This window comes from Medicago sativa, chromosome 6 (genome assembly GCF_051527215.1).
Source record: "Medicago sativa cultivar Bolivia chromosome 6, Bolivia_mono, whole genome shotgun sequence".
NCBI classification, from domain to species: domain Eukaryota; kingdom Viridiplantae; phylum Streptophyta; class Magnoliopsida; order Fabales; family Fabaceae; genus Medicago; species Medicago sativa.
In genome coordinates, this window is record NC_140754.1 from 87,856,446 (window position 1) to 87,883,875 (window position 27,430).

The 27,430-nt window shown below is 33.9% G+C and overlaps 1 protein-coding gene and 2 pseudogenes across 3 annotated transcripts in view; all 3 read left to right on the forward strand.

Annotated features, from left to right (window-relative positions):
* The window catches only part of LOC146917866 (uncharacterized), a 59,284-nt pseudogene extending 43,813 nt beyond the window's left edge, over positions 1 to 15,471 (forward strand). The window contains exon 3 of the transcript XR_015013521.1: positions 15,027 to 15,471. The product of XR_015013521.1 is annotated as an uncharacterized LOC146917866 (transcript). The remainder of the gene's footprint in view (positions 1 to 15,026) is intronic.
* LOC146917870 (uncharacterized) lies at positions 10,635 to 15,471 on the forward strand (annotated as a pseudogene). The gene is made up of 4 exons (XR_015013522.1): positions 10,635 to 11,047; positions 11,223 to 11,250; positions 11,421 to 12,706; positions 15,027 to 15,471. The product of XR_015013522.1 is annotated as an uncharacterized LOC146917870 (transcript).
* A 7,819-nt stretch (positions 15,472 to 23,290) lies between these two features.
* On the forward strand, positions 23,291 to 25,821 carry LOC146917871 (uncharacterized). The gene has a single exon (XM_085716629.1). The coding sequence runs from the start codon at positions 24,172 to 24,174 to the stop codon at positions 25,210 to 25,212; it is 1,041 nt and encodes a 346-aa protein (XP_085572755.1). The 5' UTR covers positions 23,291 to 24,171; the 3' UTR covers positions 25,213 to 25,821.
* Positions 25,822 to 27,430: the final 1,609 nt, after the last annotated feature.

The window sequence follows — 27,430 nt, forward strand, 5'->3', positions numbered from 1 at the left end:
TGGAAGAAGTATTGAGAGCTAGAAAGGTCATGAAATATAGTTGTCCCCGCAGAATTTGTTTTGCTGCATAATTCTAATTTTTCCAGTAGTGAGACAGAATTTCTTAATCATAATTGAACTTAAGAAGTACCAGTTGTACGAAAACAGGGTGATTATGATTTGGCATGTTGAGCCTATCTTATGGCTTCTAAATTGAATTGGCACAAAACAAGTAACTTCATTTATTTTATCTTAGTTATACTGGGACTTCTATATAATTCTAAAACCTGAGTTGTAAACAATAGGGACAAGCTTGACACTTAATTGAAGTAAGCTAAATATGAGTAACCAAGGTCTGGCCTTGAAAACGTTTGGTCACTAGAAAATAGTTTAGAATTTAGAAATTGCATGCTTGTAGGAAGCATGATTCTATTTCCGGCATAATTGTCGATTTTATGTTAAATTTGATTATTGGAAATGCTGTATGTTGTTTAAAGCTAATTGAAATCTTGCTTAAATGAAATCTATGTTTCGATACACGTATTGTTAAGTCATAGACTTATTGTAGTATAGCTGTAGCATGCATTCATTGTGCTTAAAATTGAAGAACTTAAGGCACGTTGTTAATCTTGCAACATTCATTGTTAGGGCATCATTCTTAGGGATGCAGGTGGACATCCTGATGCACATTCTAGCGAGTATAGTTTTAGAGGACGAGTGACTCTGTCTTTTTTCCCACTTGTGTTGAATTGCAGAAAGAGTCACTTCCTGTAGCTCTACGATGCTATATGTCTTTGAATTTCCTCTGAATGCATCAATGGACTGTTGTGTCATTTAATGTGCAAGCAAAAAAGCTTATTACCTTTTCACCCATTTCTTCCAAAAAGTAATCTTTACCTGCTTCTTGAAGTTTGGTCTGGACATGGTTCTATAGATTTAGGTTTTATTTAGAATGTTGTATTATATTCCTCTATTGTGGAGTCTACGACTCATCATGATATGTTAGAAAAGCTTGTCATGTGAATGAGGTTGTAAAAGAGAGGAAAGCCTAGAGAGTGAGACATTCAGAAGTTTGTTAAGATTTGTTTAGGAGAGAAGTTCTCTCTGGTCTAGGAGCTTAGCTCTGGTAGGAGTTCTCTGAACTCTGGTTTATCATTTCCCTTTTCTGGTTTACCACCATTGTAGAGCTCTTAAGCTGACCTATTTACATTCAATAATACAATTTCTTTATCTTGAATTTCGGGGTTCTATCACAAACCTTGCACATTTTTGCATTGATGGAAGAAGGTTCAACATTGGCTGAGTATCATTGCTATTGAATACCTCATTTCCCACAATTATGCAAGTTATTTTTGTTTCTGAAAGGTAAGGTTGAACATGGTACTGTATCCAAGCCCGAGTTTTAGAAGGGTCTATATATTCCATAGATACTCATCTCCAAGTCCTATAACAAATTTAGCATCTGATTGAGAGAATCTGAGTAGAACATTTGAATCAGCTCATAGAGTTTGATCCTTATATTCACATCATAATGTGTCGCTATTAGTGATCTGATCTTGACCAACAATTTCTAGGGCCAGAAAGTGAGGTGATGCAAGGTTGGACAAATAATGATGAAGGTCAGATTTTCGTTTCGCCCATGTAGCCTATCCCACTTAGTTGGATAAGACATACTCTATTTTCGTTTAGTTGAGGTTAACTTATACTTCGATTACTTAAAAAAAATATAAAATAAATGAAGAAGAGATGATAGAGTTTTAGGAAACAGCATTCATTGTTCTTAGTATTGTTGCTGTGCTATTAGTCTGGATATGGCAACTTTTCAGGTCTAATAGTCATAGCTTCCATACAACCCTTAAGAATGCCAATCTTCAACCCTTAAGAATTTATTCTAATAGTTTCAGTTCACCACTGTCTTATCAACATCATTATCCTTTTTATTTTTATTTTTATACTTCTCCTAGTTTGTATTTTTAAATCTCAATGTATTTGTTTAGATCTCAATGTTTAGGGCATCAATAACACAAAAGCTTAATAAATATTTTCATACTTGCTTATGCAACTGTACAACTTATATTGCTGACAAAATAGACACTCTGTTTTGCAATTATACATATAACTTCATTTCTGTTTTGTCAAAGATATTTTTGTTGCAGGGGATAGAAAATATTTATTGGATAATGCCTCTGACACTGCCAATATATATGATTTCATTTCATCCATATATGTTGGAGATTCAATCTTCTGACTGATTTATATAAGTTTTTATGTTGTGGGCATTGACATGTCATTGAGTTCGTTTTGTTTTGATTTGATTTGATTTAACCTACACTTTGGCATTTTCATTTCAGTTTGTCAAGAGTTGTTTAATAGAGAAGTTCTCTTTGGTCTAGGAGCTTAGCTCTGCTAGGAGTTCTCTGAACTCTGGTTTATCCATTTAGTTTTCTGTTTACATCATTGTAAGAGCTTTGAGCTCACCATTTCAAGTTAAATAAAATACATTGTTACTTTCTAATTTCTGGGTTTTATCAGAAATAAAAACAAAGGTTAGGCCACTATAGCATATTTTCATTATCGCTTCCAAGGTTCGACTAAACAAACACATTATCTCTTGTTGTTAGACTTCGATGATCCACTATTCAGAGAGTTTTCATGTGTATATATTTAAGGGTCTTGCATGCATTTTCATAACTACTTAGCACTTATGGCCCTTAACGAGTGTCCTGGGGACTCTCGTTAGCATTTCCCTATATTTAAAGTAGAATTTGCTTATCGTGTGTTGTAGTAAATTTTGTAGGCTAAAATTTTACTTGTACTGAGGGCCACACTTCCAGGATTCCTTTGTTACCATTTAGTTCTAAGAATCAGAAGTATCAAAATAGAATTGATAATTGATTATTTGTGATGTATTTATTATCTTACTCTTTTTGCTTCATGCTGTTACTAGCCACTATTTTACTTGTACTAGCCACTCTTTTTGCTTCTTCTGGTTAGAAAACACCAGCTGAAAATTTACATGCTGCTACTAGCCACTCTTTCTGAAATCACACTATTGGGATTGTATATAGATATTCCACTTATAACAAGAGTGTAAGTGTGATGGATGATATTACTTTTATGATCGATATGAAGCTCGAGTTTTTGTAAAAATAAGAGAGAAAGTTTATTTGAGTTTCTGGGTTGATTGTAAAAAGTGTATGTGTGTTGATGAGATAATCACCAAGCAATTGTTAAGAAAGAAAGTTTATTTTTTCCGAAATAGTAGAGAAAAAGTTGAATTCTTTTTGTTTTTGTTTCGATGATTCAGTAATAATGAATCTCTTAGAATGACCGTCATGAATCTTGTGTTTGCAACAACATAAAGAACAAGTTTTGTGTCCCCGTGAGCTTAGCTCACTTGGTAAGGGATAATGCATTATGTATGCAGGGGCCGGGGTTCGAACCCCGGACACCCCACTATTTCACCTTTAAGGTGAATTTCTCCAGCCGCTAGGCTACTTGACCAAAAAGAACAAGTTATGTGAGTTGGGTTCATGATGTTGAGGGAGAAATTGAAGAGAAGCCTAATGCAGTTGTGATTGATGGAGAATCAATGTTGCTGTTTCAAAGGTTATAAAAGAGGGTAAATTGAATCTAACATGGGCAACAATAACTGTGTGTTCATGTGCCTGCAACATATTTATGTATAGAATACTATACTTTTCTTTACATTTGCAGCATATTTATGTATATAATGCTATTTTTTGTTGGGTTTCAGTCCTTACACTTAATAAAAAAAAATTGGTTTTGGTCCTAACCCTTAGTTAGATGTAAAAAAAAAAAAAATCAAATTTAACAAAGTGCCACGTGACCCAATCATTGCATGCACTTGGCACAATAATAATTCAAAGGTTTTGTTGAAGGGGAAAAAAATTGGAACCTAGGGTTTTCAATTGAACGCGCATCAATCTCATGGTCGCGAAATTGACCATAAATGATTCTCTAAAGCTTCTTCTAGCAAAATTGACCTTAAATCTGTCTTCATAGCCCAGTTCAAAGATGAAATTTTGCAGCCCAGTTCAGTCTTCAAGCTCGACCTTAACCGGTTTTTCTAAAGCTTCTGCTCGCGAGCGGATGAATTTGGGAAGTTTGCAGTTCAATTCAATGATAAAATTTGCTAAGAAGAATGGTGGTGGTGTGTCATATTCTGTTGTATAAGTACACTAAAAACAGAGGCACGGACACCAAACCTTCAACAAGAATAATCTATAATTGTATTGTAACAAGAAAGAGGGATATAATTAAAAGTTTTATGAAACACCGATACATATACAAGCATCATACACGATACAGACCCTGACACGTCGACACCACTAATAATTTAAAAAAATCACATAATTCAGTGTAATTTTATGTGTCGGTGTCGTGTCCGACACCGAGACACGCCTTAATCCAAAGAGTGTTTGTGCTTCATAGATTGAAACTGAGAGCAACATAGTTTGTAATTCTATTGTTACATCATATTGAAACTGAGAGCAGCATAATTTATAATTCTATTGTTACAACATAAATGGTGATGATGTAGGATTGGAGCAGATGATGAAGAGTTAGTTAATAATATTAATAATAAAACAAATTATAAATCAATTATTTATTTGATTTAGTTAAATTTGTAAATATTTATTTTTACTGTCCCATGTGGCATGCAATGATTGGGCTATGTGACACTCGGTTAATTTTGACATTTTTTAACGTCTAACTAGCGGTATGGACCAAAACCAATTTTTTATTTTTTTTATAAAGTGCAGGGGTTGAAACCAAACAAAAAAAGTTCCAAACTCAAAAAAATGGTGTAACTACATGAACTAATGACATATTTAAGCCTTTAATCTTTGAGACATAAACCAAAATGGCCCTGTCAAATTTAACCCGTTGTGAATTTAACTCATTTACATTTTTTTTAGACTAAATTACACAAGAAATCTTGGCTTATGTAAAAGGTCCATGTAAGTTGTGATGTTTTTGCTTTTAATCCCTGATCTTTTTTTGTTGCGAAACAACCCTGGTATCTTGTTAACTTTTTGAAATTGGTCCCTAACGTCAACTTCTATTAAAAAAAAAGTTGTGCTGGCTAATAGAGGCACACTTGTCACTTGATGAGTTGGGAAAACAAGCTTATGTGTCATGAGAGATGATAAGTGACTAGATTTGAGGGACCAAAAACGCAAAACTGTAGAGGGATGAATTTGAAAAAAACGTAAACATCAAAATTTGAAATTTAAAAACTAGACCTTCTTCATCCCTCTATTTTTTCTTCTTTATCTCCAACCCCAATTTCTTCATTTGCAATTTCAGCCTCACCAAAACAAACCACGTATTCTTCCTTCAAATTCATCCTCTATTTTTTTCTTCTTTATCTCCAACCCCAATTTCTTCATCTGCAATTTCAGCCTCACCAAAACAAACCACGTCTTCTTCCTTCAAATTCATATGTTACCATTTATTTATCATCATATTACATGTCTTTGCTGCAACACAAATGTTGGTCATCATCAACACATAATTCCTCATTCAACAATTTTCTAGACATTGCCAAGAGTCCTAAGGTTTATGATTGGATGATCAATATCAGAAGGAAGATTCATGAGGATCCAGAATTGGATTATCCATAATTGGAAAGATGCATGTGTGTGGTCATGATGCTCATGTTACCATGCTACATGGTGCTACAAAGATTCTCAAACAACATGTGAAAGAGATACAAGTGGCTTCTTTGAAGCAAAAATAAGTGGAAAAGAAGGTCATGCTATTATTCCTCAACACTTTATAGATCCTATATTGGCAGCTTCCAACGTGATTATTTGCTTACAACTGCTTGTTTCTCGTGAGGCTGATCCTTTAGACACCCAGGTGAATTGAAGATGAAAGGTTGGGTATTTCCAATATCTCATGTTAGGGTTGTCGTGGGAATTGGAGATGAACATCCTCATTATTTTGTTGCAACCACATATAGGCAACTCAATTTATGATGATTGAGAAATGAAATGAGAAGACATTGTTTGAAGGGAGTAGGTTTTTCCATTTAGGCGCAAGGTATGAAGGGTTGGGCATGTAAAATATGGAGAAGAAAGAAAGAATAGAGAGATAAAGAAGGTGGAAATATTCATTTATTTTAGTCCCTCTAATCACAACACTTATCATCTCTCATGCCACATAAGCGTGTTTTGCCAACTAAGCAAGTGACACGTGTGCCCCTGTTAGCAAGCACAACTTTTTTTTAACGGATGTTGACGTTAAGGACCAATTCCAAAAAATTTAACTAGATACAAGGGTTGTTTCGCAACAAAAAAAGATACAAGGACTAAAAGCAAAAACACGCCAACTTACAGGGACCTTTTACATATTTAAACCAAAATTCTTTGAAATTAATAGTGCTTTTTCCCCGTGTAATATAGGTCATTTTCGGATTTTCCCCTTGTAATTTTTTTTTATTCGGTCCTTGTAAAAAAAATTTGTTTCAAAATACCCCCTAGGGCATCTTACGGTACAAAATCAATGATATGACATGGGTAAACCGAAATTTGCTCAAATTATCAAGTGGGTAAACCAAAATTTGTTCAAATTATAGGTGGGGTAAATTGAAATTTTTTTAAATTACAGGGGACGAAATTTGCCATGAAGGTCCAAAACCAAAAAAAAAATTTACAAGGGCGAAAAAAAAAATACTGGATGAAAAACCATTTTTTTAATGTCACTTAAATCTTTTAATTACAACAAGTTGATTATTTAAAAAAAAAAATTTGTACCACTTATATTTTAAGCTATTTAAAGGTAACAATTTGGAGAGTTTTAGATATTAGAAATGTAATTGACTTACGTTTATAAATGAACTTGAGAATCAAACTAATCACTATCTTTGTAAGTCATTCTCAACTTAGTTTCAAACTCTATTAATATTTTAAAAGACCTTGTTAAAGAGTGCTCCGAAGCACTCTTTAAGGATTATAAAATAAATAATTATTTAAAAAAAAATCAAATGTTTCAATTTCCAATACATTGATTAATTACGTATTTTGGTCCTTAAAAAAATGCCCAAAGACACTAATTAACATTTTCCTATTTTGAATTAGTTTTGCCTTTGTTATTCTTAAAAAACAAATTAGTTTTGCCTTTGTTAAAAAAATATCAACCAAGTCCTTCGTGATAGGACACAACACGAAGTGACTTAACACAAATTATTTCAGAAATGAAGTGACTTAACACAGTAAGTTAATCACAACCATCAGATCAGGAACACGTGTTATAATCTTGTGCTTCAGCTCTTTCCCATTGTTTTGCATCACAACCACCCCCAGTAAAGAATCATAAAACAAAGTGTTTCAGCTCAACTTTCAACAAAGACGACGTCGTTCCGTTTTGGTTATAGAAATGAAAACTTTCCGGCGACCGGCGTTGATTCGCCTGTGACCGTTTGATCGCTCCATGAGTGAATTTGAAACCGGCATTTCTTCTACCGGTGATGGTTTTGACAACGGGAGGCGGTCGAGGGATACGCCGACGGAGAGCTCGAGTGCTCGGAGGTGGAGACGGTGCGAGAATGATGGGAATCTAACGGCAGTTCGAGCTCGGCAGATGGCGTCACAGAGGGATGAAGATGGGAGGGAGAGTAGGGCGGAGATGGTGTGAAGGGAGGTTGTTTGTGCGTCGGCATCGCAGGCAACCATAAATAAAAATAAATAATACGATACTAGCAATAATAGTAATATAATATTTTATTATGACATATAATACTATAGTATTGAATTGAATATTGATATATGTATATGTGTATGTAAGTTACCAGGTTTTGGGGTTTGGATTTTAGTGAAGAGATGATGATGATGATTGAAGAAATAAAATGGTGTGAAACGGTTTTGATGATGAACAATGGAGGTATTGATTTTCGAAAATGAACTTTGTGTTTGCGATGGATTCGTCTCCTCTGTCTTCTCCGGCGAAGGTTTCTTGCTGTGAATTGATGAAAAAGAAAATTCAAAACCATTAAGTACATCTAATGGTTTTGGAGTACAACTCACATAAACCATTTCGACAGCAAAATGTTTTTGGAGTCCAACTCACGGAAACCATTCCCACAACAAAATGGTTTTGAAGTACAACTCACAGAAACCATTTCCACAGCAAAATGGTTTTGAAGTACAACTCATAGAAACCATACTCATAGCAAAACCATTAGACAATTATTTTGGTTTCTCATAGAAGACTGTCAAAACCATTAAACCATAATTATGGTTTCAGTAATAATTTCAGTGTATAACATCTTAATCATTATTCAAAACTATCTAACAATAATAATTTTATTAAAAACCATTACACAATTATCTTAGTTTCACATACATACATGACTATCAAAACCATTAAAGAAGCCAACTTCCATTAAAAAGTACTCCATTAAAAAGCCAACTTCCATTAAAAAGTATTAAAAAAATTGAAAAGATATTAAAAAGCCAACTTCCATTAAAAAGTATTAAAAAAATTGAAAAGATATTACAAACTTTTTTGAGAAAGTGAGGATTCCTAACAGTTTTCATCACGATCTAAAATTGGTCATTTTATTATAGTTTCATCTCGTGTTAATTAAGTAATTATCTTATGGTCGTGTTATCATTTTAAGTTTGACAAGTAAACAAAATTTCTATTTTGTCAAAAAAATATATTTAATTTTGAATTAACATATACACATGATTTATTAGCTGCTTTAATTTCGTTTTATATGCTGTCAGAGTAGTTGAAGAAAGAGATAAAACCATAGACTACCGCCAAAAATATTAGAGTATAGTGAGAATAAACTAGAGTTACTTAGTGGTAACTATAGTAGAAAGTTAGTTAGGGAGTTAGTTACTCCAAGTCACTATAAATAAGCTACACCTATGTACTATTTCACCATCTTTTATACAATTGTTTCTTGGTAATGACTCCTAGAGAGAATTACACAATCTATCTTTCCATTGCATTTGACCTAGAACCATGGAATCCTCTAATTCATAACATGGTATCAGAGCGCTATGGAGATAGCGGATTTGATCCAGTTTCTGATGAAGAAGAAGATTCCAATGGTGATGAAGAAGAAGATCTTGAAGCTTCCGCATCAGCAACCTTGTGTTCTTCCGCTTCGCAAGTTGTTTTCGGTAGCTTTGGCGGTTCCGTTTCCACTCCTGTTTCTTCACCATGGATCGCACCAGAAACTGATGGATTCACCATCACGATCGGTACCGTTCCCTGTTCTCTGGTTGATTCAAGTTGCAGCAATCGCAATTCTGCCATTGATGCTTCGGAAGAAAACCAGAAAACTCGTATTCTTGATTCAGAGTTGATCGTTTCTGCCAAATCAAAGAATTCGACACATCGCGAATCTGAGTTCATCGTTACTGAAGCAGCGTTCAAGAAATCGAAGCATCTCATCATCCACACAAATTTCTCATGCTCTGGACCTGTTTACGACGTTTCTGCCTTCGTCGGAAAACAGGAACAAACGGTAATTGCAGTCAAGAATCAGTTTCAGTTCTTCAATCTACATGACGAATCAATTGTCGATTTCGATCCCGGCGGAAGAATTGGTTCGTTCTTGCTGTTCTCAGTTTTCTCAGTTCTCCGACGAATCCATTTTCGCTTGCGATGGAAACCATGGGACAGATGAAAAAAACTGCTATATTCATTGAGTCGCGTTCTTCCTCATTCCGTTTTCAGTTCAGATTATCCTTTCTTTTGGATTCCAGAAGTTATGGTACGTGTTGTGCTATCTCACGCTTTCGATTTTCAGAATTTGAACACGTTTCACCCTTAGTTGTTGGATAAGCGCGTTTGGAGAAGTGCTTCTCAAAGAAGCGTGGTTTGGTTACGTTCAGAATCCTGCTTGGATTTGATTTGCAGCTTAAGATGTTTGCAGAAGAATTTCTTGTTCCTGGCTTAATTCACCTTTGATCCTCACCGAATCACTGCAGAAGTTATTGAAAGAAAAGCTGTTTTCGATGGATTCATGTTTGCAGATTTTGACGAGCAAAATCACGTTTTTAGATAAGTGATTCTGATCATGGAAGCGTGCGTTTTCGGAAAGCTGTTTTGAAAGAAGCAACAACGCGTTTGGGTTAAGCTGTTTTAGGAAGAGAGAAGAAGAAAGCCCCCTTTTGCAACAAGATTCACGTTTTGAAGAGCAGAATTCCACATTTTCACGTCTTTGGCAATCTCCACTTCTTTCAAGATTGGTCTGGGCTTCATCAGAATTTCATTGGGCCTCACTCTGGGCTTTCTATGTTTTCCTATCATTTTTTGCCATTTGCTAGTCTTAACCCCCCCATTTTACTTCGTTACTTTTAGTATGAATAATCATTGTAATTTCATTGTATTTCAAACTCAAATTGGTGATTTTCCCACTTTGAGTTTGAGGGGGACTATTAGAGTATAGTGAGAATAAACTAGAGTTACTTAGTGGTAACTATAGTAGAAAGTTAGTTAGGGAGTTAGTTACTCCAAGTCACTATAACTAAGCTACACCTATGTACTATTTCACCATCTTTTATACAATTGTTTCTTGGTAATGACTCCTAGAGAGAATTACACAATCTATCTTTCCATTGCATTTGACCTAGAACCATGGAATCCTCTAATTCATAACAAAAAACAGGTGCTGAATTTGACTTGTGAAAATTTAAGCCGAAAAATTATACAAATCTCAGTGTGAAACTATACTATCGTGACATACTAGTATTGTTCAGTGCAGTAATGCCATTCACTATCAATAGTCGTTGAAATTGGAAATACTTCAATCCATATATTTTTTGCGTTTTGTGCAGTGCGAGTTAAGCGTTTGTGTTTCTGTTTTTTGGCAGTTTTCTTTTGTTTTCGGGTTTGGGGGTGTAGGAAGCAATTATGTTGGGCTACAGGTTAATGGGCTGAACTTATGCATGGTGCATAAAGATTTTCCTTATGCACCATAACCACACCCAAGTTACACATCCAACGAAAACCTAACAATAAATTGAACGTCATTCTAGGACACAACAATGTCTCATTCTTCTTCTTCGATGTTGCAAAGGTACTGTGGTGTTCCTGTTTCTGTTTTTGTTCCAAAAAAGTTTCATTCTTTTCAATTTCTGAAAAACACCAAATTCAATTTCTTTCCTTCTTTTTACTTTTATTCTTCAAATTCAACCGCATTCCATAATAACAATGATGATGCTGTTTCTTTGTTCAATCGCTTGCTCCGTAAGAATCCCACTCCACCTGACATCGAGTTTGGTAAGATTTTAGGTTCCCTTGTCAAATCCAAACATTACCACACTGTTCTTTCACTATCTAAAAAAATGGAATTTAGAGGAATTAAACCTGACTTTGTCACTTTCAACATTCTCATCAATTCTTTCTGTCAATTGGGTCTCATCCCTTTTGCTTTTTCTGTTTTGGCTAAGATTCTTAAGATGGGTTACGAGCCGGATACCATAACATTGAATACACTCATCAAGGGTCTTTGTCTCAAAGGTCAGATCCATCAAGCATTGCACTTTCATGATAAGCTGGTTGCGATGGGATTTCAATTGGACAAAGTTAGTTATGGAACCTTGATCAATGGGTTGTGTAAAGTTGGTGAAGCAAAAGCAGCTCTACGATTGCTGAGACGAGTTGATGGGAAATTGGTGCAACCTGATGTGGTAATGTATAGTACGATTATTGATGGTATGTGCAAAGGTAAACTTGTTAATGATGCTTTTGATTTATATTCTGAAATGGTTTCTAAGAAAATTTCTCCCGATGTTGTTGCTTATAATACTTTAATTTGTGGCTTTTGCATTGTTGGTAAATTGAAAGATGCAATTGATTTGTTCAATAAAATGACATCGGAAAACATCAACACTGATGTGTATACTTTTAATATATTGGTTGATGCATTTTGTAAGGAAGGAAAAGTAAAAGAGGCTAAAAACGTGTTAGCTATGATGATAAAACAAGGCATTAAACCTGATGTTGTTACTTATAGCGCTTTAATGGATGGATATTGCCTAGTTAAACAAGTGAATAAGGCGAAGAGTATATTCAACACTATGGCTCAAGGGGGAGTGAATCCTGATATTCACAGTTACAGTATCTTGATTAATGGGTTTTGTAAAATTAAAATGACGGATGAAGCCATGAATCTCTTAAAAGAAATGCATTGCAGAAAAATTATTCCTAATGTGGTAACTTACAATTCCCTTATTGATGGTTTATGTAAATCGGGGAAAATCTCTTATGCTTTGAAGCTAGTCGATGAGATGCATGATAAAGGCCAACCACCTGATATAATTACTTACAATTCTATATTGGATGCTTTATGCAAAAATCATCAGGTTGACAAGGCAATTGCGTTGTTAACAAAGATGAAAGACGAAGGAATTCAGCCAGATAAGTGTACATACACAGCACTTGTTGATGGGCTATGCAAAAATGGAAGACTAGAGGATGCACGGATAGTTTTTGAAGATCTTTTGGTCAAAGGCTACATTCTAGATGTCAATGCATATACCGTTATGATTCAAGGGTTTTGTAGCCATGGCTTGTTTGATGAATCATTGGCTTTGCTGTCAAAAATGGTTGCACTCCAAACGCCATTACTTATGAAATAATCATCCATTCTCTGTTTGATAAAGATGAAAATGATAAGGCGGAGAAACTTCTTCGTGAAATGATTACGAGAGGCCTATTGTAAGACTGAAACTAGGTAAGATGTATTCTATTTATCTGTTGTTATATTGTATTTATATTTAAGCATATAGAGTGTACTAGGTTATGAAAGTCGCACCTAATTTTGACAAATGATTTTACATAATCATGGAATGAAATTAAAAAAAAAAACTGATTTTGTTAGTATGAGGTTGCAGAAATTTTGGAATCTGCATGATGTGTACTTTTTAGATGTTTGCCTCTAAGGAAGGTGGAGAGAAGTAATGAAAGGCTAATAATGATCTGTAAAGTCTAGGGAGGACTGGTTTTCCACCTCGAGTTCCTTATGAGATGCTAGTATTTTGGAATTAAAATTATACATTGCAGAAGAGATTGTTATTTATTTTTACACAATTTTCTAGTATGTGAGTACCCAGGGAGGACTGCTTTTCTCCCTCCAATACCTTATGAGATGCTAGTATTGAACTAGGATAGGTAGTCACTAGATATGAGTGGATGTGCATTATTTGATAGATTGGGCATAGAAATCACTAGCAACTTTTTGTGGGGCTGACTAAAATGCCATAACTTTAACTACACTCATCAAGGGTCTCTGCCTCAAAGGTGACATCCATCAAGTGTTGCACTTTCATGACAAGGTGGTAGTGCTTGGATTTCATTTAGACCAAATTAGTTACGGTACCTTGATTAATGGGTTGTCTAAAGTTGGTGAAACAAAAGCAGCTCTACGATTGCTGAGACGGGTTGATGGGAAATTGGTGCAACCTGATGTGTTAATGTGCAACACCATTATTATCATGGTGCATTAGTCGAGATTGTGAAAAGTTGTGAACCCTCATTTATTTATTTTTTTATTCATTTATCCTGGGTGATACTTTGAAGGACCCTAACTCTTATATAGGCTAATTTCCATGGAGGGGTTGCCTTAACAATTGATTTGATAGCCACAATATGGCAGTTTGTTTAAGTCCAGTTAAGTGAAATTGAACCTGGTTTCTTGTGTTTGGCTGCTAGTTCTACATTCTTGTTGTTGGATTCAGCAAAAAATAGGTTTGCATTCTCTTTAAACAGAGTGTACTGAGTTATGAAAGTCACACCTAATTTTGACAAAGGACTGTATACAACCATGGTGTGGAATAAAAAAGATAATTTTTTTGTGTACGAGGGTGCAGAAATTTTGGAATTTGCATGATGTATATTTTTTTTATGCTTGGCTCTAAGGAAAGGTGGAAGAGAGATGAAAGGCTAAGAATGATCTGTAAATGCTAGGGAGGACTGCTTTTCCCCCCTCCAATTCCTTATGAGATGCTTTTTTTATGCTTTCACACAATTTCTAGTCAGTCAATACCCAAGGAGGACTGTTTTATGATACATAGTCACTAGGTACGAATGGATGTGCTTTCTTTGATAGATTGGGCATAGAAATCACTTGCAATTTTTTTAGGGCTGATTTAAACCATGCACATTTTTCCTTGTTATTGAATACCTCGTCTCTGACAGTTATGCAAAGTAATTTTCGATTTGTGAAAAGTAAGGTTGAACATGGGGCTGAATCCAAGTTAGAGCTTTTGAAATGTCTGTCATATTCTGCGGATACTCATTTCTAAGTCCTATAACAAATATCGCATTTGATGGAGAGAAGTTGAGTAGAACGTATCCATATTATAGAGTGTGATCCTAGTCACATTCATTGACCTTGTAAAAACAGCCACTCTAGAAGGAGAATGTAGATTGTTGGCTATCTATCCATAGGTCACAACTCAACAAGGTAACTGTGAACAGAATAAGACTAGTTAGAGATAAATAATATATTAGGTTTGAATTAAAGGGAATAAAAGGAGAAGAAGTAGACAGAAGATAGATAGCAAAGCTGTAATTGTGAGAAAAAAGAAAAACAATGATTTGAAGGAATAGTTTTTCATTATTTGTAATCTGATATTTGGCTTTATAGACTTTTAAAAGGACAGTAAATAAATGTCCTTATCCCTACAACTTAATCTGTATCTATGTTTTTTGCTCTCCTTACTCATTAGGACTAGGCAACTAGCAGCGATAGTTGCAGCCACAATCCCTTAGAGAAAGTAGAGGACTGAAGAGATCTAGTTCGGTTTCAGAACTTTATTTTTAGAGGGCATGTAAGATGGTTTTGTACGTTGATTCTTCATTATCAGTTCTATTTTGTATTTTAAACTACTTTTTTCTTTTCAATTTTTTGGATTTGTATAGATTCCTCTTATCTCATTAATATGTACATAATGTTAAATATTGTTATCCTTATATGTAAACATGATGTTTGTGTTGGTTAGGCACAAACATGTTACCTCCTTTTATATCTGAATATATTGATAACTTTGTAGGTTTCCTTCAATAATTTTTAGCGATATAAAGGATCTAAGGAACTGAAGCCAAAGCCACTGAAGTTGGATAAAGTGGATGGAAAAATTTCATATGCTAACAGTGAATTTTAAGAAAGTTGTGCCAATATGGATTTCGTGCAATTTCTCTAATGACATGCACATATTGGTCTATCTTTGATTCTGAGTTCATACAACCAATATTAATTATTTTTCAAACAATCCAAAATGGATTTGTGCTGTCATGTGAATTCTGCAACATAATTATGAAGGATAGGTGCCAATGTGGTGGGAAGGGATACAACTAGAGGTGAACATATATGGATAGGATTTAGTGAACATTTGCTACTGATATTGATAGTAGTTGTGGATGTGATTTAAATATGTTTTGGTGAACATTTGATAATATACTCTTTTATTAATGTAGGACTGCTCTCACTTGTTGCGCTTTTGTTTGTTTTTTATTTTAGAATTGTCAAATGTTAATGTAATTAGCAATTAGAAATTCCAATTAAAAAAACGTACATAAATGTGTTAAATGCATGAAACCAAAATTTCTCTGAGGTTAGGGACAAGCAAGTTTTTCAACTATCAACAACTTTAGTATGAATTTTTACTTTTATGATTTGATAGGATATATAATTGACTATTTCTATGTTGGCTTGGTAGTAAGCTTGAGTTTAACTTTTTATTTATTTTCATAAAAAAAAACTTATTTGTAATTGTATTTATGTATTTTTGTTAATTTTTTTTAAACTTAATTTATTTAAATTGAATTTTTGATATTATGATATAATAATCTAAAAATAAAAATATGTACTTCAATTTCAAAAAGAATATAGAAATTACATTTTTGTAATTTATGATAAAAAATTTGTTTTCGTTAAAAAGAAAAATTCATATCCTTGACTACGGTAAGAAAAAAAAAAGAAGCTTTTGATGCTTAGAAAAAAAAAATTCAGTGTTTCCTCCAGTTGAATTGTTTGAGAAATCGTCCTTTTTATTTTTGGTTACAAATGGTCCCGTAATTTTGTACAGTTAACTATATTGCAGAGTAATGTTATTAGTTGCTATAACTAATTTGATTTTGTTCTTAAAGCCTATGTAACTGAACTCATCGTTTTGAGATTTTTTAAATGCAAACAAAGCTCTTTGTTTTGAATCTTTGTTTTATGCATGACTGGAATTGGAATGGTTTTTATCAACTAGGTATATCAGAGAGACATGTTATCTTGTACCTTTCGCGGTTTTGAAGTATGTCTTTACAGATACACCAACCAACATGGATGACATTGACTTAGAATTCGATGAGATTGAGTAGTATGTAATTAACTTTCATAGTGTAAGTTTCATAGTGGAGATAAAAGAGAACTACAAGAATATTATCATATCTTGACATTGTGAAGAATTTAATATCTAATGGAAAATTTCACACATGGTGGCTAAAATAGTTGTGCAAGCATCATTATTACTATTGGCTATGATTTCATAGATTTTACAAAGACTCATAAACTAGTCCATAAATAAAATTTGCCGAAGGATTTACTCATATTACATAGATAGCCATAGATTTCCCCATAGATTTCAGAATGATAATTTGTATAGTTCAGATAGCCTACTATGATTGGTTTGACTTGTTTTATGTCATTTGAATGTTGAATGAATTTTGATGTGATGAATGTTGAATGTCTTGTCTTTGAATGTTTTTAAGTGTGTTTGAGTGTGTTATGGCAATGCATTGTGTCACATGCTCCTTATGCCATGTGTTCTGCATTCTGTTAATGTTTAGCTCAGTTCGGTTCTTAACTCCTGATCGTCTCGTAACTTTCGATCACGGCATTTTTGAGTTTTCGAGCAATTGAAAGTGCTTAAAGAGCAATTTTCCATAAATTGGCAGCTGTAATATTAGATGAATACTTTCTTAATATGCTTTAGGTCATCCTTCATATTACTCTAGACCTAGCCTTAGAGTAAAATAAGAAAAGATAAATAACACGGTTAAGTAAAGTTATGGCATGTGATTTGAACGAGTTATTGAAGGTATGAAATCTGCCATTGTAAGTAAAGGTATAAGAGACAAGTTTTTCAATTACTAAAAAATAACTGACTCAAACCAAATACACAACAAATGTAAAAAAAGTGTTAATATAAGGAATGTAGCACATAGGTGAAAATGAAAAATGTTGCAAGTCGAGGCTAAGCAAGGAATGTAGCACTTTAAACATGTATGAGGTTAAGGTCTACACCGTTTCCTCTTTTTTATGCATGTCACTTCTCATCTTTTGAAGTTAAAAGGAAACACTCTAAATATTTTTAAATTGTATCTACATCTCAGTAAGTTTAAATTGTTGAATCTTAGAAAGGAGGAGAATTTTCCCAAATCAGTTTACCAATTCATGAAGCCCACATTTTTTTATAGAATCCTTCAAAAACTAAATCATTTTTTTTATCGAAAAAGAATTAATAATCACTTTTTATTTATTTATTTTATTTTTTGACAGACTTTTAATCTTATTTATTTTATTTTAAGTGTACAGGTTGTTTTGCTTTGTAAGTGTACGGTTTGGCCTAAGTGGATAAGTGAAAATGGATTTGTGCTGTCATGAGAATTGTGCTACATAATTATGCAGGATAGGTGCCAATGTGGTGGGAAGGGAAAATGTGCATGCATTTTAACTGGAATGGAATTTTTTTTGTGAACATTTGATACTGATACTGATAATGTGCATGCATTATTGCTGGTAGTTGTGGATGTGATTTAAATAAATTTTGGTGAACCAATAAAAGTATACGTACTTCAATTTCAAAAAGAATATAGAAATTACATTTTTGTAATTTATAATAAAAATTTGTTTTCGTTAAAAAAGAAAAACACATATGCTTGACTATGGAAAAAAAAGCTTTTGATGCTTATAAAAAGTTTGATAAAATTGCAATGAACTAACTACCAAGAAATTTTCAGGTTACATCTATAATTCTATCGACATTCTTTATGCGGAACTTTTTGCTATTTATCAGGGCCTTTTGTTAGCCAAGGAAAATAATTTTGCTGATCTTGTTTGTTATTCAGACTCAATGCATTGTACTAATTTAATTAAAGGGCCAACAATGAAGTTTCACATATACAAAGTGCTTATCCAAGACATAAAAGACTTGTTTGCTCATTTGAATGTCACTGTTTGTCACATTTTGAGAGAAGGGAACCAATGTGCGGATTTTATAGCCAAGCTTGGAGCCTCCTTGGATATTGACTTTTGCCATCATGCATCACCACCGGAGGGTCTCACGAGCCTTCTAAAGATGGATGCAACTGGAACTATCTTTCCTAGATTGTAGTTTACTTTGTTTCTTTTCTTTTAGCTTTGTAACAAAACAAAAAAACTACCAAGGAATTGAGTCACACTTAAAAAAAATTGACAAGGAATTGTGTCACGCAGGCATAAGCTTTAGTGTTAACATAATGACCTTTTTAGGTGATGATTTGTAAATATGTACTCCTTTCATTGGTATTATTATTATTATTTTTTATCTAGGAATCTAATGGCTAAAACTCACACATTTTAAATGTGGAGAAGTAGGATGTTTGGGTTCAAATTCCGACCCTACATATAATATGCAATATCCCTAACGACTGATTGAGTTAAACTCACGAAGATTATTTTTATAAATAGCTTTTTTATTAATTAATTAAATAAATGTTGTTTCTGAAATGTAATATAGTATAAATACATTAATTATTTAATAAATGCTAACTGACATCCGACACTTGCTTAAACACACACAGTTACTACAAATCTACTCTACATCGTGACACAACAATGTTTCATTCTTTAACGTCTTCTTCGATGTTGCTATTACAAGAATAAATGGCAAAAAGTGTATTTCATTGATATGTGAAATGTTTATATACACACATTGAGCTAAAATAATGTACACCTGTTAACAGAGAAATAGTTCAATTAACTATGGTTATATCTACTCAACATTTAGCTAACTATGGTTAGAACTAAATACCATTATTTAAGTTAAGCTGATATCCCCCCACAAACTGAACCATATATATCAATGAGGTTCAGTTTGGATAGTAATGAATGAAAAACCGAGGGGTGTAAAGACTTCGTATGAACATCAGCAATGTTGTTGGCAGAGGAGACTGAAACTAATTGAATGACACCATTTTGCAACTTTTCTCGAATTAGGTGGCAATCAATCTCGATGTGCTTGTTCTCTCATGAAATGTTGGGTTTTGAGCAATTGCAATGGCAGATTTGCTATCACAGTATATCGAGACAGGGCCAACATTTTCACATTTAAAATCTTGGAGGATATAAATGAGCCACTGAACTTCACGGGTTGTAAAAGCCAATGCTCGGTACTTTGCTTCAGAACTAGAGCATGAAACTGTTGGTTGCTTCTTTGACTTCCAAGATATCAAAGATGGTCCAATGAAGACAGAATAACCCGTGACTGATCGTCTAAAATCAGGGCAAGAAGCCCAATCTGAATCACTGAAGGCAGAGAGTCTGAGATCAGAAGATGCAGCAAAATATAAACCCTTTCCAGGAGAGTTTTTAATGTACTGCAAGACATGTATGGCTGCTGCATGATGTGCCTCAGTAGGGGTTGAAACAAATTGACTAAGCCTATTTACTGCAAAGGCTAAATCAGAGCGAGTGTTTGTGAGGTAAATCATCCGACCAATAAGTCTTCTATATGCAGATGGGTCAGAATAAGGACTGCTATCAGTAGCAGAAAGTTTAAGGTTTGGAACCATTGGTGTCGAAGCCGGTTTACAGGCTAGAAGACCTGCATCATCCAAAAGTTCTAATGCATATTTTCTTTGGCAAAGGGAAATTCCCTTTGTAGATCTTGCAACCTCAAGACCTAAGAAAAACTTTAGGGAACCAAGATCCTTAATCCGAAACTGATTATGGAGCTGAGATTTAACCAAACCAATCTCAGCAATATCATTTCCTGCAAGGACAATATCATCAACGTATACAAGTAATACAGTGATCTTTGAATCATGATGTTTGACAAAAAGAGAGTAGTCAGATTTTGATTGCGAATAGCCAAGCTTCAAAAGTACAGAAGTAAGTTTGAAATTCCATTGGCGACTTGCTTGCTTGAGTCCATAAAGGGACTTGAGTAATTTGCAGACTTGATTGGATTTAGAAGATTTAAAACCAGGGGGTACAGTCATGTATACCTCTTCATGTAAATCTCCATGTAAAAACGCATTGTTTACATCTAATTGATGGAGATGCCATCCTTTGGCAGCAGCTAAAGCAAGTACAAGTCTCACAGTTGTCATTTTAACAACCGGAGAAAAGGTGTCGAAGTAATCAAGGCCTTCTTGTTGTGTAAAACCCTTAGCAACAAGGCGGGATTTATACCTCTCAATGCTACCATCAGATTTATATTTAACTTTATAAATCCACTTACATCCAATAGGAATATTAAGGCGTAGAATAACTGATATATCAGTAGAATTTTTGCAATGAGGCAAACATATAGGAAATGTATGAGCAGATAAATTAGAGGGTGCACATGAAGTAAAAGGAAATGTGTTTTCATAAAAAAGCACATTTCTAGATAAAAAGAATTCTCTATTAATAAGATCGAATAAAATGAACCCTTTTACACCTTCTTTATGACCAAGGTAAACACATTTTCTAGCTCTAGGCTGAAATTCATTTCTATGAGAAGTTAAGGCAGAAGCAAAGCATAAAGATCCAAAGACCTTAAGATGAGATAAATCAGGATGTCTTTTCTAAAGGACGTAATAAAGTGATTCATTGTTCAATTTTGAAGATGGTAAAAAATTAATGAGGTGAACAGCATGTGAAACAGCATAAGACCAAAAAGAGATAGGAATATGAGATTGAAACTGGTGTCATTCAATTATTTGTTTCAATCCTTGATAGTTGTTGCTTTGATTGCTGCTTTGGGAGTTCTGACAGAGCAAATTTGGTTGATTCGTCGTAACTGTGAGTTGATAACGATCATTATCACTTATTTTAATTTTAATTATTATTATTGGTATTTTGATTATTTTCTATGTCAAAATATTTACTAAAATGGGGAAACACAACCTTTAATATCTTTCTCATCATCCTTATATAATTTCAAAGTCACCAAGATTAATTATACTCTGCTTGTGTCTACTTGTGATTTATAAAGTAAGGGAATTGAAATGGAGAATTTGATTGTGTGAAGTTTTTTTGGTCGAAGTTTTGTTATGGTATGGAACGTGGTTTTGAAGTGTTTGTTTTTGAATTTAAGTACTTTGTTTGGATTATATATTTGGATTTGAATTTGCTTATGATTTATAAAGTATTAGATTTTCATTTGAGTTTTGATCGTACGTATTTTAGATATAAGTTTCGATATTTTGTGAAACATGGTTTAGGAATGAGAACAAAGCAAGATTAAAAGAACTCTTTTTTTTTTGGTGAATCTTTGCAACTCTACTATATTATCTACGGCTAAAAAGAAGAACATGTTTAACCCTTTTGGTAAAGTTAATGGTTCAAGGTAGTGGGAGGTCGGTGGTTTAGCCGTGCTATATGGACTAGCTATATGTTAAGTAGGAGGATTTTTTTAGTTAGGGAAATGAAGAGGCATATATATACAAAGAGATAATGTAGCCTATGAGGTACAACTCATAGTAACAAACGCAAAAACACCGTTCACCACAACGAAGAGATAATGTGGTATATCTCCGTTCGTCACAACGAAGAGATAATGTGGTATATTTCCATTCGCCACAACGAAGAGATAACGTGGTATATCTTTGTTTGCCACAACGAAGAGATAATGTGGTATATCCCAGTTCGCCACAACGAAGAGATAATGTGGTTTATGTACAAACAGTGAAAAGAGATAAATGATATTAGTTATGTTGAAATGTTCTGGAAGTGTGCGAGTTATTACCAAAATTTTAGTATTTTAGAAAGGTCTAAGTGTTATAGTTTACTAGGCTTGCCAGGTTAAATTTATCATGAGTTAGTGTTAGTCTGTGCGCCGGTCATGACCTGAGATTGGGTCGTGACATTAAGCATACATATTTTAACCTTATTTTATCCTGATGAGTCGTGACTTTAACTTATCTACATTTGTTTAGACTAAATGACACAAAAATTCTTTTAAGTTATTTTATCGTGATAAATTGGTCCTTTAAAAAAAATTATACCACTTGAATCTTTAAAGTTATTTGATTGTAGCAAATTGATTATTTTAAAAAAATTCATACTCCTTATATTTTAAGTTTTTTTTTTTTTTTGAGGAATATTTGAAGTTATTTAAAAGTAACAATTTTGACGGTTTTGGATATTAGACAAAGTTACTTGAAGTTTATATATTAGTCCCTATCTATTGAAGTAACTTTCAAATTAATCATAACTTTAATATTTTAAACTAGTCCATGTCTATATAAAAAAAATTCAATAACGTCGATTGCATCATGTGACAAAAACATAAAGGAATGAGTTGAATTTTTTTTGATGCCGGTTAAGGGGACTTATTGTTTCTTAACTAATTCGGCGGTTCAAGTATCTACCGGCGCCGGGCTTGATGTGTGGCACAAATGTGTTCCTTGCAAGGTGTCTGTGTTTGCTTGGCGCCTTCTACAAGATAGAGTTCCTACTAGAGCAAATTTGGTGCGTCGTCAAGTGTTACAGATTGCTGACATTTTATGTGTTGGGGGGTGTGGTATCCCTGAGACGGTGGATCATCTTTTCATTGGGTGTACTGTTTTTGGGAGAGTTTGGTACCTAGTGTGTCATTGGCTTGGTATCCCTTGTGTGTTTCATGGTTCGGTAAAACAACATTTTGTTCAGTTTATTAATTTGGCAGGTTTGCCGCGAGCATCTCATGTTTACTTGAAGGTTATTTGGTTGGCTTCTATTTGGCCAATCTGGAAGGAGAGAAATAACTGTGTATTCAAAAGTACGGTTGGTGATCCTCTCAGCATTGTTGAAAGAGTGAAGCTAAATTCCTTCTTATGGCTTTCTTCAAATGTTGTTACTATTTCTTTTGGTTTTCATGACCGGTGGAGATACCCACTATTTTGTATGGGTGTCATGTAATTTTTATTTTTATTTTCTTTGGTGCGGGCATCGTTGTTAGGTGCCTGTAGTTTGTATCAGACTTTGGGTGTTTCACCACTTTAGCACACCTTGTGCGGGGTGAACCACCTTCCTTTTGAGCAATATATTCCATTTTGATTTGTTCAAAAAAAAACGATGACTGTGATAGGCGGTGAAATGATAAGTTTTGGAAGCCATAGTGTGAGAGAATAGAATTGACGAGCTGTGTCATTATTTTAATGATTTTTTTATTTTTTTTCTTTTTATATATTTATGAGGTGTCATGTTTTCATTAGTTAGGCATAAAACTGACGTGTTATGTTCGGCAAGAATTTCTCTTGAAACAGTTAAACACACAGACATCAATAGTTCATTAGCCGAAAACCTAACTGTGTTTCAAATTTAACGTCATTCTGGGACACAACAATGTTTCATTCTTCTTCTTTGATGTTGCCGAGGTACTATGTTGTTCCTGTTTCTCTTTTTGTTCCAAAAAAGTTTCATTCTTTTCAATTTCTGAAAAACGCCCATTTCAATTTCATTCCTTATTTTTGCTTTTACTCTTCAACTTCAACCATATTTCATAATAACAATGATGTTGTTGATGATGCTGTTTCTTTGTTCTATCATTTGCTTCGTCAGAATCCCACTCCACCTGCCTTCGAATTCGGTAAGATTTTAGGTTCCCTTGTCAAATCCAAACATTACCACACTGTTCTTTCCCTTTCTCAAAAAATGCAATTTAAGGGAATTAATCCTGACTTTGTCACTTTCAACATTCTCATCAATTCTTTCTGTCAATTGGGTCTTATCCCTTCTGCTTTTTCTGTATTGACAAAGATTCTCAAAAAGGGTTATGAGCCGGATACCATAACATTTAATACACTCATCAAGGGTCTCTGTCTCAAAGGTCAGATCCATCAAGCATTGCTCTTTCATGATAAGCTGGTTGCGATGGGATTTCAATTGGACCAATTTAGTTATGGAACCTTGAAACAAGAGCAGCTCTGCAATTGCTGAGACGGGTTGATGGGAAATTGGTGCAACCTGATGTGGTAATGTACACTGCTATTATTGGTAGTATGTGTAAAGATAAACATGTTAATGATGCTTTTGATTTATATTCTGAAATGGTTTCTAAGAGAATTTCCCCTGATGTTTTCACTTACAATGCTTTAACTAGTGGCTTTTGCATTGTTGGTAAATTGAAAGATGCAATTGGTTTATACAATAAAATGACGTCGGAAAACATCAACCCAAATGTGTATACCTTTAATATTTTGGTTGATGCATTTTGTAAGGAAGGAAAAGTAAAAGAAGCTAAAAATGTGTTTGTTGTTATGATGAAAAAAGGATTCAAACCTAACGTTGTCACTTATAACTCTTTAATGGATGGATATTGCCTAGTTAAAGAAGTGAATAAGGCTAAGAGTATATTCAACGCTATGTCTCAGAGGGGAGTGAATCCAGATATTCAGAGTTACAATATCTTGATTAATGGGTTTTGTAAGATTAAAAAGGTCGATGAAGCCATGAATCTCTTTGAAGAAATGCATTGCCAAAATATTATTCCTGATGTGGTAACTTACGGTTCTCTTATTGATGGTTTAAGCAAATCAGGGAGAATCTCATATGCTTTGCAGCTTGTCAATCGGATGTATGATAGAGGTGTACCACCTAATATAGTTACTTACAATTCTATATTAGATGCTTTATGCAAAACCCATCAGGTTGAAAAAGCAATTGGATTGTTAACGAAATTTAAACGCAAGGGTATTCAACCAAGTGTGTACACATACACTATTCTTACTGATGGATTGTGTAAAGGTGGAAGACTAAAGGATGCACGGAATATTTTTGAGGATCTTTTAGTCAAGGGTTATAATGTAACTGTCAACACATATACCGTTATGATCCATGAGTTTTGTAACAAGGGCTTGTTTGATGAAGCATTGGCTTTGTTGTCAGAAATGAAAGACAATAGTTGCATTCCAAATGCCGTAACTTATGAAATAATCATCCGTTCTCTGTTTGATAAGGATGAAAATGATAAGGCGGAGAAATTTCTTCGTGAAATGATTACGAGAGGCTTATTGTAAGACTGAATCTAGGTAAGATGTTTTCTATTTATCTATTGTTATATTGTATTTATAAGCATAAAGAGTGTACTAAGTTATGAAAGTCGCACCTAATTTAGACAAATCACATCATGGAGTGAAATTAAAAAAACTTATTTTGTTAGTATGAGGTTGCAGAAATTTTGAAATCTGCATGATGGGTGCTTTTTTAGATGTTTTCCTACAACGAAAGGTGAACAGAAGTAATGAAAGGCTAATAGTGATCTGTAAAGTTTAGGGAGGTCTGGTTTTCCACCTCGAATTCCTTATGAAATGCTAGTATTTTGAAATTAACATTATACATTGCCGAAGAGATTGTTATTTATTTATACACAATTTTCTAGGATGTGAGTACCTAGGGAGGACTGCTTTTCCCCCCTTCAATACCTTATGTGATGCTAGTATTGAACTATGATCGATAGTCACTAGGTATGAGTGGATGTACATTCTTCGATAGAATGGGCATAGAAATCACTAGCAACTTTTTTTGGGGCTGACTAAAACCATGCTCATTTTGCATTTATGGGAAAAGGTTCAACATTATCTGAGTATCATGTCTATTGAATACCTCAATTACCACAGTTATGCAAAGTCATTTTGATTTGCAAAAGGTAAGGTTGAACATGGTGCTGAATCCAAGTCTGAGCTTTAGAAAGGCCTGTCATATTTTTTAGATACTCATTTCCTGAATATGGTTCCTGGTCTTTATCTTTGATGGAACATTTGTGTATCTAGTATCTTCTCTTGATATACCATAAATTTGATGAATGGTTTAGGATGGCAACACCTGCTCACTTTTTTAACAAAAACAGCCTCTCATATTCCTGAATATGGTTCATGATTCACCCTTTTTTTTTGAAAATACATGCGTTTTTCATTCTTTGAAATATCTTTCTTAGTTGATGGCCTCAGCTGCACACTTAGACTATCACCAACAACTGTGATGTGATTTGATATGTGTTTTGGTGAGGTTTGCAATGAGCATCAAGCCATGAATTGTGATTATGAGAGGTTGTTAAGTCTTTCTTAGACTTGCTTCTTATTCAAGTAAAATAATTTCTAGAATTCAAGAAATCTATGAGCACACAAAAGATGAGTAGATTTAGAAAATAGTGTACAAATTTGGTTTTACAAATATTATTATTATAAGTTGTATACTAAGGTATATATATATATATATATATTGTGGTGGCCAAGGTTTAAACCCCGGACCTTGCATATATTGTCCCTACCAACTGAGCTAAGCTCACGAGGACTATCTTTATATATTATATAGACACGCACTGTATGCTTAAAAAAAAAATTATGAAGGTATAGTGAATATAGTCTGAACTTTATGAAGGTGGAAGGAAGTAGACCTTATGGTTCTGCGATGCAGACTTTCTCTGCTACATATATGCAAAACTTCATGTAGCTTGCAACCTTATAAGGCTGAAATATGTGTTTTAGTTTGTTATAACCCTCTTCAATTGAAGTTGAATATGTAGTCCCTAAAGAATCATGAATAGATTGGTGGGGCTTGAGTAAGAATTAATTTAAACTTAGTAAGTGAACTAATCAACTAATCTATTATAGTTTACTCAAAATGCTTGTTAACATGCTTCTAAGATTTGTCCAAATACAATTCTTGAATTTGGAGAATTTCATGATTATTTGGTACAACTTTATAGTTGCACACGAAGCTTGAAATAATTAAAACACTGTAAAAATGTATGTCTTTTTCTTCCATTGCATGAAATCTGGAAGTTCATGTTAGAATCTATTATGTCACGTTCTATGTAATTCTCTGTATACATTCAGTATGAGACTCAATTTTCAAAAAAGATATAGTTGAGCATGAGAATAGGAAGGTCGGACGTGTGCTTGGTTCAGATCGGTGGTAAGGAATAATATGATAAGAATTCAAATATCAGTTCAGTTTCTGCTGGGTACTTGATTTTCTGCATATTGAATGAATTCACCATGTAGGATTCATCAATTTCACATGAAACTTATGTGCTGTCATTTACTGCATTGCCTTAGGATTTCAATAGTAAAATCGCACAATATGCTTGACAACATGCTTATAAAGGCTTCCGAATTATAGTTATCAACTTTTGTAAGAACCTCACGAGCATTACATTCAAGGGAAATGCTACCCCAATGCTAGTGTTAAGAAGGCAAGTACAATAGTTTATTTTTATGATTTGCTGCACCTGTT